Source organism: Pinus tabuliformis, chromosome 1_1, assembly GCF_031772625.1.
Source record: "Pinus tabuliformis cultivar Carrire ecotype Pingquan chromosome 1_1, CPIR1, whole genome shotgun sequence".
NCBI lineage: Eukaryota > Viridiplantae > Streptophyta > Pinopsida > Pinales > Pinaceae > Pinus > Pinus tabuliformis.
Genome location: NC_142297.1, coordinates 241,255,850 through 241,271,102, shown reverse-complemented (window position 1 = coordinate 241,271,102; position 15,253 = coordinate 241,255,850). Strand labels below are relative to the sequence as shown.

Below are 15,253 nucleotides of genomic sequence, written 5' to 3'. Positions count from 1 at the left end.
CGCCCTAGTCGGCATTCCATCTTCAGTGGGATTTATTCTCGCCCTAGTTGGCATTCCATCTTCGGTGGTATTTAATATAACCCTAGTTAATTTATTCTAAAAATTTTAATACAATATATACTTAAAAATATATTAATAACAAAAAACCATTTTAATGTGCGTTGATAAATGTATTGATGCATGTTAATGTCAACTATTTATATATTACATATTGATTTAAAAAAATATACATATATTATAAAGCTATTGAAAAAAAACCTTTAATGATTATATGATTAAAAGTTTGAAGTAGTGTCATTAGTTTTGTATTTTTAAATATGTGAATTTTTTGGAAATCTAACAAATATTTATATAATTACAAGTTTAAATACTATATTCTATATAGTATTTAAAAATACAACTAATTACTTAGTTCAGATTTATTTAAATAAATTTACCCTGTCAAAAGGGAAAATCTGTAAATAACAACCCTTAATACAAATTCAAAGAGGCACTGAGTGGCCGCTACGTCCAGGTAGAGAAGCGGGGCCAGTTCCACCCGAAGGGATCTGCCGGTCGGCCATATCAGGCCTAACCCCGAGGGCGTCGAGGAGATTTGACCACATGACCTCCCAACTGGAAAAGTGCTTAGCAATAGGAACTCGACCATTTGAGCTATCCCTTGGGGCTATACAAATTCAAAAAATTGCACATGAAAATGGAAATATTTATAGAAAATGCATAAACGAATACAATGATGCGAGTATAAAGCTTTTTATTAATGGAGTGATACTAGAATATTGATATGCAATGGAAGCATTAAACGAGTCTCCATTGAAGGAGACTTCGAACTATGATGGACAGAGGAGATGACCAGAAATAAAACAGCCATATATTCAGCATGTAGCGGGCACTATTACAAAAATTGCATTCTTCTGCCCTTGGTTTTCAACCATTGAGCCTGATTCTAAAGTTCCACTCCGCTCCACTGCCTTCGGCAGTTTGGGCAGCTAGAAATTTAAGGCACTCTGAATGTTCAACGCATCCAATTGTCTGCAAGTCGTCCAATATATCAATGTTTCAATACTTGGCAGCTCCTCCACTTCTTCTGTGTTTAGAAGTCCTTGCCCTTTTCCTTAATTTAGAATAATCCAATCTCCACCAATTAATTAGTAACACTGGATAAGAAGATATGGAAGGTCTGGGCAAACAGCTTCCGGAAATGATTCCAACCTCAAATATTTCTGTATAGAACCGCTTGAAGTCTCTGTCACTGCAAAAATGCAACCAAAGAGATCTAAGTATTTGGAAGTGGAAGAATCCAATGGTATTAGTGCGATATCCATGGTGAATCAACAGACAATTTTACCTCAAGAGTCAAAACTGTTTTTACCTGCAATTGTCTTTGCCTTGATGTTTTTAGTATAACAGTATCGATGAAATTAAAACCTTAAATTCTCCAATCAAATATGTTTTATTACCTGCAAATTGCCTTGCCGTGACGTTTTTAATATAACAGGACCGAAAAATTAAAACTTATTTTCCTCACTGAAATCCAGATCGGCAGAAAAGAGTAGGGACGCTTACCTCGCATAACTGTATCAGATTTCGAGACTCCATCTCCAGTTTCGATGAAGTTCAATTTCTTGGCCAAATGCTCCAAATCATCATTGCCATCACCAGTATAACGATCATAATCATAAATCCGGGCACTTCCCTTATTATCTGTTCGGTTTTAGAAAATAATAAATGCTACAGAGAATTTTATTGAATAATCTAGGAAGGATTGACTAATTGAGCACTTACAAATGATCACCTCGACAAATCAACGTCATTCCTTAGTTCTGTTATAGCGGTTCATTCTAGAAAGTAGACTAACAATAAACAAATTTATGGGGGTTTATGCAGTGCATTATATTGGATATCATTTTGGGATTCAATTGCGTTAAGTAAGTTATTCACGTATGACCATTTCCATGAGAGATAGTCGTAAGTGACTAATTTCTCATGATTTTTGAATAGTTCACTTAGCACTCATCGGGTGATGCTCACAGGGGTGAAGAAGTGGGATTGAAACTAGTGAAATGAATCACTTCCGGGGCTTGCACCCCGTAACCAGGACTTCCCAGGAGGTCACCCATCCCAGAACTCCTCTGGCTCAAGCGCGCTTAACTGTGGAGTTTTCCCCACAATAAAGCCCACTTAGCTTGGGTTTTGCAAATGGGGTAGCAAGCTAAGTGGGCTTGATTGTGGGGAAAACTCCACAGTTAAGCGCACTTGAGCCAGAGGAGTTCTGAGATGGGTGACCTCTTGGGAAGTCCTGGTTACCGGATCTAAGTGAACTATTCAAAAATCATGAGAAATTAGTCAGTTACGACTATCTCTCATGGAAATGGTCATAAAAATGGTCATAAGTGAATGACTTAGTTGAATCCCAAAATGATATCCAATAAACAAATTATAAAGACATTTTTACTAATAATCTAAAAGGATTGAATGATTAAGCACTAAAAGGATGGAATGATTAAGCACTTACAGATGATCGCCGGAACAAATCAGAGTCGTTTTCTCTCCGAGGCCGAGGAGGGCGCCGCAATCCTTTTTCATCCGCATTAGTTCTTCCCAATTCAATAAGGAGTTCATGCATGATTATACAATCTTCTCTATCCACATCCAGAAGATACCTTTTCTGTAGACTTTCAAACACCGACAAACCTCTAGAGCCTGATGCATCCCATAGTCTTATGGCGAAATCCCTCTTTGCTCCTATGCAGGAACAGGCGATATGTAAAAATATCTTTTGTTCCTCTTCATTGAGTTCATCATAGCAAAGTTGAAGACTTTTTTGTATCTGATCAGGATGTATTCGATGAAATTTATGGAATAGTGTTTGCCAGTAACTGTTACTTTTCCCCCAGAGAAGTGCCCCAAACACTTTTAATGTCAGAGGCAATCCATTGCAGGCTCTTACAAACTTCTCTGCAAGATCTTCAAATTCGTGGCCTGGACTGGGCTGGCCGAAGGCACAAGTGCAAAAGAGCTCTAGGGAGTCTCTGTTATTAAGGCGATTTAGCTCATAGATTGATGATTCTTGGACTCCTGAGCGTTTCAGAACTTCCGCTTCCCGACATGTAACTAATATTAAGCTACCGGAAGGAAGAACAGTTAGAACTGACAAAAGTGCATGCAGCTGATCCCAATGATCTAAATTATCCAAAATCACTAAGGACCGAAAGTATGAGACATGCTCTTTAAACAGCTCTATACCTTCATCCACTCCCTGTACTTGCAGATCCAATTGAGTTAAGCCTTGTAGAAGTTTACTCTGCAGATTGTGTAGAGTGAAGCTTGTACGTGCAGTTTCATTTACATCATATAGAAAATAGGATCTCGTGTAATCTGAGCTCTTCCTGTTGAAGAATTCCATTGCTAGCCTAGTCTTCCCAATTCCACCTATTCCAACGATTCCCAATACCTGAGGTTCTTCGCTCTGCTGCTGCAATAAGATTATATTTGTAAGATCTTTCACCTTTCCATCCAAACCGGATGGATGTTCGTCCAACGGCAGGTCAGTCAGGCTATAGATTAATGACTGTTCAACTCCGGAGTTTATAAGAACATCTTCGAACCGAGATGTAATCACTATTAGGCTCTTAGAGGGGAGCAATTTTTGAACTGGTAGAAGTGCCTGTAACTGATGAACATCATCTACATTATCTAAAATTACAAAGGCGGTGGGGCCATGAATAGATGAGAAATGCTTTGTAAACAGCTCTATACCCTGAGTAACGCTCTCTATTTGAATATTCACGTTAGTCAAGTCCTTAAAAAGCTTGCTCTGCAAGAAATGTAAAGAGCTACGGGCTACAGTTCCACTCACATCGAATAAAAAACAGGTTCTATTGAAGGATGAACTCTTCCTATTGATGAGTTCCTTTGCTAGAGTTGTCTTTCCAACTCCAGCCACCCCCACAATCCCCACGACTTGTGGTTTTCCACTCTGGCGGTGTAATAATACTGTGTTTTCAAAATCATCCATCTTTTGATCCAAACCTTTCAGATATTTGACCTCATAGAAGGGTGCCTTTCTCACACTTTTTAACACACTTTTAACGACAGCATCTAGCAGTTCCGCTTCGTCGCTGGTTATCCAAAAGAAAATAAGAAAAATTAGCTATTAGAAGATAAATAAAATAAGGCAAAGTTTCATATACATGACATGTTCTGTAAAGGAGGAATTGGAGTTCTTACTCTTTAAACGCCTCGAGCTCAAACCCGCTGATCTCTGGAACTGAAATACGATGGAGAGCCTTTCTCCACTCCTCAATCCTGTTGGACATGTCTCGTGGCTTCTCTCCACTAGCTTGAGAGTCATATGTTGTCCCCTTTTCATGGTTTTGTAAGGTGCGACCGAACACTCCAGCATACACTCCATCTTCGTCCTTCGTCCACTGAAGGTCAAAACGTTTCACAGTATAAAAGACTGGAATAACCGGAGCCCCCGACGCTAACATGGGGAGAAGCTCATCCAGACACCGGCGTGACTCCGCATATCGAAGACTGAAAATAGCCACGTGGACAGAGGCGGTTGCAATAGCTTCTCTCATTTGAGTACCTATGTTGTCTTCCTCATCATGCCTTTCCTCGTCTACAAACGGTCGCAGTCCATAGGAAACAAGGCGATGGTAAAGATGATTAGCGAAGGTCCTCTTTACCTCAGGGCCGTGACAATTAATAAACACATCGTAGACGTAATTGGAGATTGAAGTGGAGGCGGCTGAGGCTGAGGAATAATTGGAGATTGAAGTGGAGGCGGCTGAGGCTGAGGAATAATTGCAGATTGAAGTGGAGGCGGCTGTTCTCAATTGCGCATCCCAATAGTCCAAATCATGACCAGAGAGAAGCGCTCCGGTCTCTCGAAGAGACAATGGCAATCCACCGCAGACATCCAAATACTGTACAACCATTTGCTCAAATCCAGTAGGAGGATAAGGCTGCTGGAAGGCATGCAGGCAAAATAGCTCTCGGGAGTGTTGTTGATTTAGGCCTGTCTGCTTGTAAATAAATGAATCTAGAATCCCGTATGTTTGAAGTGGATCCTTGTCCCGAGATGTAACTAAAATGAGGCTAGATGAATGAATGGTATCTTGAATTGGTGAAACTAATGCTTCTAACTGACTAATATGATCAACGTCATCTATAACTACGAGAACCCCCTCAGATGATGGCAGATGCATTTTGAGCGTCTCTACGCCTTCATAGGTGCTGCTTATGTCTACATCTAATTGAGCTAAGTCTTCAAGGAGTTTACGCTGCAAGACATTTAAAGAGCCCTCGGCTGCGTGTTCTCTCACATCAGACAGAAAACAAGATCCATCATAATTTGATCTGTGACGATTGAATAATTCTTTTGCAAGGGTCGTTTTTCCAACCCCTGCAATCCCCACAATTCCAGCAACTATAGTCTTCTCGCTTTTCTGCTGTGATAACACTGTCTTCTCAAAATTTTCCACTTTGTTGTCCAGGCCAGTTGGATATATAGCTACGAACAGCGGTGGTTTCGCAACCTTTATCAAAACTTGTTTGACAACCTCCTCGACGAGCAGCCCCTCATCGCTGTTAAATCACAAGGAACGCTTAAAAGACATAAAGCATGACTTACCTAAAAATTCAGTAAAAATCCAGTAAATAACTCATAATAACAGAGAGACGTGGAGTTACAGTCATGTGTGGTTTGACGGTAAAGTCACATGGGCGATCCCCAGGCAAACCGAGTTCAAATCTCATTGAGTACATTGATCTGTTATGGTGGCGGCTAGAGGGGCGGATTCCCCTTTCCCGTTGAGTCTGCTCTTGCTAAATGATTTGCAGGGGGTTGGTTATGCTCTTGGTGTTATAGTGGCAGCGTTAAGGTTTGATGCTGGGTCTCCCCTAGATTAGGTCTGCTCTTGCTAAAATCATAGGAACTTAGTATAACTGATTTGCAGGTGGTTGGTTATGCTCTTGGTGTTATAGTGGGTCTCCCCTAGATTAGGTCAGACAGTTACCGATTCACCATGTGATAAAAAAAAAAACAGAGAGACGTGGAGGCCGGATTCCCCTTTCCCGTTGAGTCTGCTCTTGCTAAAATCATAGGAACTTAGTATAACTGATTTGCAGGTGGTTGGTTATGCTCTTGGTGTTATAGTGGCAGCGTTAAGGTTTGATGCTGGGTCTCCCCTAGATTAGGTCTGCTCTTGCTAAAATCATAGGAACTTAGTATAACTGATTTGCAGGTGGTTGGTTATGCTCTTGGTGTTATAGTGGCAGCGTTAAGGTTTGATGCTGGGTCTCCCCTAGATTAGGTCAGACAGTTACCGATTCACCATGTGATAAAAAAAACACAGAGAAACGTGGAGGCCCTTACCCGTTATATGCCTTCAGCTCAAAACCGCTTATTTCTGCGACAACAAAAAGAGCGTTCGTCCATTTTTCAAGAGTAAGGGAATCGTGTCGTGGTCGATAATCGGATGTTCTCTTCTCTGCGAGATAGCGCAGGGATTGAGCATACACTCCATTTCCACTCCGCACCCGTCGAAGTTCTGAAGGATTGACCTTATAGAAGACCGGAATTATTGTTTTCCCGGTCTCCAGCATCTGGACGAGTTCATTGAGACACCAGGTTGATTCCGCGTATCGAGGAGAGAAAATTGCAATATGGAGGGAGGCTGTCTTAATAGCCCCTTCGATTTGAGTCTTGATATCGCTACCCTCTTGCGATTCCTCGCTGTCCAGAAAGACTCTTAAACCGCCGCGTTTACGAAGGCTGTCGTAGAGATGGCTGGCGAGGCCTTTCCTGGCATCGAGATCCCGGCAGTTGATGAAAACGTCAAATCGAGAGCATTCGTTGCGAAATCCATATGAAGTGGATGCAGATGCCATGGGATACAATGCAGAGTAATAATAGAAAAAAGGTGTAAGATGAGGGATATACGAGAGAGACTGCGAGTCTCAGCTCACCCTTAAAATCTTCGTCGTCCTCGATCTCACAAGGCAGACTGCCCACTAGCTGCCCCTCTGCTACTCTCTGTGTCTCTATATCTCATCAATCTTTAGCCAATGGGATGAAAACAAAACTGCACCGAAATGTGGTAGATTTCTTAGTTGCTTATTCGATTAAGCACGTTTTTATATAGTTAGAATAAAGATTATTTCGCACCTCTATAGAATCTATAATTTCCACCCTGGGGATCCTAGTCACTGACTTGTAATGTTTACGAACATCTGACGGTTTTGGTGTAACGGCAAGCCTCTACATGGTATCAGAGCTTGGACCCAAGTTCCATTCCCCCAAGTTGTGTTTGAGGGGGGTGTTGGAAGAATCACCACACCTCTATAGAATCCATAATTTCCACCCTGGGATCTTAGTTACTGGCTTGTAACGTTTACCAACACCTGAAAATTTTGGTGTAACGACACACCTCCACAATTTCCCTAATCTTTTATCATCAAACTAATTTTCATGATTTAATGGAACTAATACCATAATTTGAATGGGAAAGCAGAAGTTCTTCGTAATCTTTTATCATCAAATTAATTTCCATGATTTAATGGAACTAATACCATAATTTGAATGGGAAAGCAGAAGTTTCGTAATTTCCTGGTTGAATCCCTGTGGAAAGGGAATCTACGACAGGCAAAAGATATGATTTCCTTGATTGGGACCGAATTGTTTATGTAAAACAGCTGGATTATACGGACATGAGAAAATGTTGTGACCACATCATGCGGTGGGTGTCCGAATCTCTATCTAAAACAGGTGTCATCCACGCGGACATAAGAAAATGTTACGGCAGCTTTGATTTGTTGAAGGTTAAGAAAACTCCTTGACTTGTGAGCTCAATTACTCAATGCTCAATCGTAGACGAATTCTCCGTGGCAAGGGCTAACGAGCCTGTTATCGGGCATTAAATGTCCATTTAGCTGCAACCTCGATAGCCATATAGCTTTCGGTGGGGCCGGACTGTTTGGAAAGGCACCGCGCGTCTGTTTTATATGGCTATCGAGCTTGCAGCTAAGCGGGCATTTAATGCCCGATAGCAGGCTCTTTAGCCCTTTCCATTCTCCATTACATAGGAGGAGAATCCTTCGTTACAACCAATGAGAAGTTTCCATTACATTCTAGAAGTCTTTGTTACATTAGAGAAGAATATTTGAGAGAAAAATAAAATTAAAAATATTTACACTTTCATTTTCACTTAATTATATTTCAGCTTACACTTAAATATTTCCACTCACACTTAAATATTTGCATTTATTCTTAGCTATATTTCAAATCACACTTAACAATCTCCCACTTCAGAAAAAATATTTTTGTATCAGACCAATCAAGATTCTATAAAGCTTCTGCTTATCTCTTGGCAATATTTTTGTTAACATGGACTATATTTTTATTTTTATTTTTTTCCAATGGTAACATCCCATCATCTAGTCCCTAATGAATCTAATGATATCTATCATCAATATGCTTTGATTTAGAATGATATGTTGGGCTTTGTGCTAAGTGAATAGTGTTATGACTATCACAGTGCAACACATATTTATCTTATGTTATTCTCAATTCTTCTAGGAAATGTTGTGTCTATAGCATCTCTTTACAAGTTTCTATTGTAGCTATATATTCTGCCTCTATCGAGGAGAGAGCTACTACTTTCTACAATCTAGACACTCAAGACATTGTTGCACCTGCAAAAATATATAGATAACCAATGGTGGAATTTCTACTATCCACATCTCCAGCCATTGTTGCATCCATATAACCTTCAAGTTTGTCATTATTGTTACCAATACATAAAAATAATTACCAGTACCCTTGAGATACTTGAAAATCCACTTTATTGCTTGTCAATGTTGTTTTCCTGGATTTGCAAGAAATCTTCTTACAACTCCCATTGAATGTGCAATATCTGGTTGGGAAAATACCATGGCATACATCAGCCTACCAACCACTGAAGCACAAGGAGTCCTTCTCATTTCTCTTTCTCCTTATCATCATAGGTACAATAAGTCAACATTGAATTAGTATTAGGTACAAGGGGTGTACCAATTGTCTTGCATTTTTCATGTTGAACTTATCTAACACCTTTTTAATATATTTTTCTTGTGATAGCCACAATTTTTTTTTCTTTTCATCACATATTATTATCATCCCCAATATTTGTTGTACTAGACCTAAATCTTTTATTACAAATCTATTGCCCAAATCCTTTGTCAATATGTTGATCATGTTCTTATCATGTTCAACGATTAAGATGCCATCCACATATAACATGAATATAATTTACCTTTATTCATATATCTTGATGAAAACACAATGATCAACCTATAATCTTTTAAAAACGTGTTCCAACATGATTGAACCAAATTTCTTATACCAATAGCATGTGCCTATTTTAGCTCATAGAGGCTCTTTTCAATTTGCAAACTAAATTCTCTTTACCTTTTTCTTTGAATCCATTTGGTTGCTCAATATAAATATCCTCCTTCAAATCTCCATGAAGGAAGGTTGTCTTGACATCTAGCTATTCACATTCCAAATCTAAAGCAACAACAAGACTAAGAATAACTCTTATAGATGACATCTTAACAACTTGAGAAAAAAAATCTATAAAATCAATACCTTCTTTTTGTGCAAACCCTTTTACCACCAACCTCAACTTGTGCCTTTAATTCTTCCCTTCACCCTTACATTTAATCTTGTATACCCATTTGTTCTATAAGATGTTTCTTCCTTCAGAGGCTTTACTAATTCCCAAGTTTTGTTTTACAATAAAGGGTCCATTTCTTCCTCCATTGCTTTCTTACACTCTTTGCTAGTTTCCACTTTACAAGCTTCCTAAAAACATTTAGGTTCACCTTCATTAGTTAGCAAAATATTATTTAGGGGTGGATATATTTTTGAAGGTTTATGAGTCCTCATAGACCTATGAACCAATTGTGGTGGTGTGTTTTCTGGTTGGACTTCTTGCAAAGGTTTCCACATATTTTCTTCTTCTTCTTGTGCATCATTTTTCACTTGTTTTCCACGATATTCATGAATTTCCTGCCGAATTTCTTGTAATGGTGGGATATTTGTAAGCTTGTTAACAATTTTCTTTACCTCTATATCACCTATAGACCTGTTAAAAATTTCTAATTTGTTAAACATAACATCCCTACTTCTAATAAAATTACTTTTAACTAGATCCCAATGATGGTACCCAAACTCACTATCCACAAATCCCAAAAAATTCCACCTCATCGATTTATCATCTAACTTATTTCTATTCTCTTTAGGAATATGTACAAATGCTTCATATCCAAAATAAAAATCAAGTGAGAATAATTTACCTTTTCACCAATCCAAACTTATTTAGGAATTTCACCATCCAACGTTGTAGTAAGTGGTTAATTTATGATGTAACATGTTGTCCTTACTGCTTCTGCCCAAAATTGTTTTCACAGTTCTAGGTTGGACAACATACTCCTAAGCTTCTTCATGTTAGTATGACTCATTCTTTTTGCAGTACCATTCTATTGAGTAACAAAGAAAATATTTTCATGCTTTATGTCGAATCTATTGCAGTAATCCTTGAATGCATTTGAACAATATTCACCACCATTATCTATCCTTAAACACTTCAATAGTTTTTTAGTTTCTCTTTCAATAGCAACATGAAAATTTTGAAATATCTCAAACACCTCACCTTTTCTTTTCATGGGATATGCCCAAACCTTCCTAGATGCATCATCTATGAATGTGACAAAATATGAGGCTCCTCCTAAATACTTAATATTGATTGGCCCACACACATCAGAATATACCAATTCTAGTATACTTGTTTTCCTTTCATGGAAACCTCTCATAAATGAAACTCTTCATTTTCTACCATACATGCAATGCTCACAAAGATTAAGTTCATGGGATTTCAAACCTAGAAGAAGAATTTTTCCAACAAGGATTTTAAGGCCTCTTTCACTCATCTTACCCTATTGGGAGCTTGACAATACTTGTTGGGGTTGGGGGGGGTGGGGGGGGGGTGTGGTTAATCAGTATTGTACCTATAAACAAATTTTTCTTCTTTTTACATTTTCTTTAAATTAATTGAGTCTTACAAAGATTAGCAACATAATATAACCAAATATGAATGCATCACATGAGCAACATATAATTCATGAACCATGCAAGTAGCACATAAAGAAGCAAAGCACATAAGGCATTATCAAACACATAAATAACATTAGATGTAAGGTGAAAACCCTTATTGGGAAAAAACCACCATCTTATTTTCTTTGTTCTTCCTCTTATTAGTAAAATATTCTTTTTACATCATCAAATCACTGGCCACCATGAGTGTGTAATCCAAACTTGCAATGCATATGAGAAACCACTCTCTCCAGACCACTACCTAATGGAACCCACAAATTCCTCAATTTTTTAGGGCATCACCTATTGGAAGCCACCACTCCCTCAACTATTCAAGCCACTATCTGCTAGAAGCTGCTATGATGCCACAAGCCATAGGGTCTGCAAATTAGAAATTAACACACAATGCAAAATTGAAATCCAAACAATATGTATGCACATAAAAATATCATAAATAATTAACTAATAAATAAAATTTTTACAAGAGAATTGTTGGCCTATCATTGGCCTCTCATTCCTCACTCTCACTTCTAATTTTATTGATGCACTATATGCATCCAAACATGAATTAAATTTAAATTTTTTCATACTTTATGCATATAATTTGTTGGATATATCACGTATGCACAGACTTGAATCAAGTCTTCCTCTACAGTTTTGGTCCACGAGGTGGCTACATGTGGCCTTCTCCTTTAATGTGGACACAAAAATTAATCATGTTCTTCCACCTCCAGTGAACCAATATAATAAAAATTCATATATATGTTGAGTCCATATTCTCTACAATAAAATAAAGTGAACATAATAAGTTATTTGCAACATGCTACCTTTAATATTTGCCCAAGCCACCACCTTTGGGATGCCACCACTTCCAATGTTTTCAGAACACAACCTAAAGGAATCCACCACTCCCTAAATTAGTAAGCCACTACTTGTTTGCAAGCCACCTATTTCCCATTGAAGGACCCAACCTTCAAGTTCTTGCGGCCCACATTTCATCCATTTTCAAACTAGGGCCCACTATCCTCTGCACCAAACAAATTTGAGTCTCGTTTCATCATATTTTCAAACTGGAAGCACTTATAACCTTCTTAGCTCAACATAATACATCAACTCTCTCTAGCACACCATGTACTTTTCCTATATAAACAACAATATCAAACCCTAGCTCATCTCATTAGCAACACTCTAATCAATATCTGACAAGCTCACTCAAACTAACACAATAGTATCACCCTACTAAGATCTTTGCGATGTGTAGATTCACCATCCAAGATATAAACAATAGTGTTACATGAATACTATGACAATATAAGGTTATGCATCGTATGGAGATTACAATAGTAAATCGGCTCACACTCAGCCATACCACACATCTCTCCTCATCAAACTCAACAACAAACTCTAACACGTCGATAAATCAATCATACAAATACAAGGCATATATCAACAATACATCACATGAAATCTAAAATAGTTCTCTAATATTAGAATAAAATAATATAGATAGCACAATGCTACATCTCCATGCATCATGCCTACAACAACAATGATATCCTTGCAAACATTGTTAGCATAATAGTCTTTTATCCATACTCTAGCACTCCATTGATCTCTATTGCACCTATTCAATGATCTATTAGCAACAATTCGCCACTTCATTCATGTCTTTCACAACACATAACAACCATTGCCAAAATTCTCTAACCATCTGCATTATCATGCTCACTCACCCAGATCTTCATGCTCCAACGCACAAGACTTTCACCACTGATTTCTCATTCCATAAACCAAAACGCAATGGGTGTATATAGGGATACTATGTGCACTTTCTCTATCTCTTCATCAGAACTCACATTGACCCAACATTCTAACACAAGATCACACCATCTATCACTCCATCCCTGTCCTTTTTCATCATATCTATCCTCAAAGCTGATCCACAACAAAAGTATTTAACAAATGTTACAACACAATTGCATTCATTTCCATCACCATAAAGGACCAGATCAAACATTACTCTCATTCCATACTTGAAAGATTAGATCAATGATATATCACAAGATTTAATGATTAATTGTGTTCACAAAACATATACAGACCAATTCAAACTTAGTTTGATCACTTTAAAACCCTGGGTAAATCCATAATAAAATCACATGGTATATTTCTTTTGCACCTACATGAGAATGTCACGGGCATAGAACATGAAGCCTATAGAAAGTGTCATTGGCAAGACTTGAGAAGACTACGATAATGAGAAATATCACTCTATGGCAATGTCTTCCTATGAAAATATATGTTCACATAAAAAACTTAAATCCTAACTACCCAAATCTACTTCCATCTTCATCACCACATCCTTAAGCACTTGTAAACACCTTGCCAACTTCTACAACACTTATGATCATAAAATTGTCATACAAAATACCACTCAGCCTATTGACATCAATGCGAACACAACTAGCTCTATGATTGTTGGCTTGTTGGGGCCTGACCCAGGTTCAGAGTTTAATAGCCAAACAAAGCCCGCTACTACTGGCCATTTCGGCAACAGTCCATGGAGCATGGACTGAGGTCTCACCCGAAGTAGTATGGGAGGGTGCTAGAACCAGGTTTCCACACCCTAGAGATGTTTGATGAGGTCAACTGGTCTGCGGCTTGCCCCTGCGCGCAGATTTCCTTGTGCACTTCTCCATACCTCACTATGTGCTGTTCAGCCTACGCACAACCCTTACTTAGGATCGAACACTGCACTCTTATATTATTACCCCAGATCTTGTATGCAATTGTGTTAGTTCATTAAGTACCTTCAGTTATAAAGAGCATAAACCATTCATACAAATGCGTGCAGTAAATAAACCAGATAAGTGTAAATAACAATCAATTAAGAACAGATACACAGAATTACGCCAAAACTTCTTTTTTATTAAATATTTCCTCGATTATAGACTCGACTCCGCCCTGCACACTCAGCTGTAGGGGTCCGCGCACTCAACTGCGGAATACTAGGCCTCTGCATACTCAGCTGCAGAGCTTCTCCTATCCTACGACCCAAAAACATGCTCTTAGAATTGTGCTTTTTCTCTAGTCTTCATCAGATCTATTCATTCATCGATTGATGTCCTTTACAACTTAGAGCCTCACTCTATTTATACAATCCCATGGTCCGCAAACCATGGTTAGGCTGACATCATATTACAAACCTAGGGTGGACAACCCTATGACTCTATCCTACTTTCATGCCCCGCGCCTGCAATTCGCGGAGCTTTACAACAAAATTTGGTTACACTTGGGCTTTAAGCCCCAAAACATGCCTCGGGGGGGGATTCCATGCCCAATAGGTCCCCAACACAAACATCATGATTTGCCCTCGATTCACTTTGTCGGCATGGTGATCTTTGCTTGGAGTCCACCAACTTGTCTTGAGCTGCTCGGAGGTCTGCAGCGCACTAAGCTGTTGTTTGTTGAACCTGCTGCATTCGTTCTTTCGAAGCCTCTGTGTCAGGAGAGCTCATCTGCTACATTGTGTACATCCCCTGCATCTGGGCGAGCTTGCCTTCGATCTCCGCCATGATGGTGAAGGCCTCGTCTATCCATGGTTGGATGCGCGCTTTTAGTACTAAGGTTACCTGAATTTCCTTGGAGGCTGCCATTACATCTTTGCTGAAATCTAGCACTTACGAATCTACGAACTCAATCAACTCTTGACACAGATCAACCCGGTCTTTTCTCAATAGCTCAATTCGCAAATTACCAAGTGTTGTTTGCTAAGTAGCCCTTTGAAATTTATAGTGCCTTTTACATTCAAATTCAACTGTTCCCCCAAATCTGATTCATTAATGCTCCCTTTGCAGTAGATTTTCCCAAGTCTTGCCCATAACTTGTGTCTTAAATGCCTATCGCCCGCTCCATTTGGTCTCAAGTCGAGCATCCCATCATTAACAATGACTTCAATGGTTATTTTTTGGCCAACCCGCGTGGCTGCGCAACTCCCCATGTGTGGTCACGAGCCTTGTGACTCTATGCTTCTACGCGCAATTCTCGCATCGCACATTCCTATAGAAAAGTAATTTATAGTCCTACACTACCTTCAACTGCCTGGAACGC

General features: G+C 38.9%; 1 protein-coding gene across 4 annotated transcripts; it reads right to left on the bottom strand.

Annotated features, from left to right (window-relative positions):
- Window positions 1-741: 741 nt before the first annotated feature.
- Window positions 742-7,103, bottom strand: LOC149212417 (disease resistance protein RPP2A-like). 4 transcript variants are annotated; one of them, XR_016250767.1, is made up of 6 exons: window positions 6,386-7,103; window positions 4,231-5,595; window positions 2,516-4,121; window positions 1,567-1,704; window positions 1,373-1,460; window positions 742-1,252 (listed from the first exon to the last, which is right to left on the bottom strand). XR_016250767.1 is itself a non-coding variant. In XM_089391838.1 (4 exons), exons 1-4 carry the CDS (start codon window positions 6,898-6,900, stop codon window positions 1,618-1,620), a joined length of 3,573 nt encoding a protein of 1,190 aa, XP_089247964.1. In that variant the 5' UTR covers window positions 6,901-7,103; the 3' UTR covers window positions 742-1,617. The 4 variants fall into 4 exon arrangements, 1 of the variants encoding a protein (XP_089247964.1); XR_016250765.1 differs by having other exon boundaries at window positions 1,373-1,704; XR_016250766.1 differs by lacking the exon at window positions 1,373-1,460.
- Window positions 7,104-15,253: the final 8,150 nt, after the last annotated feature.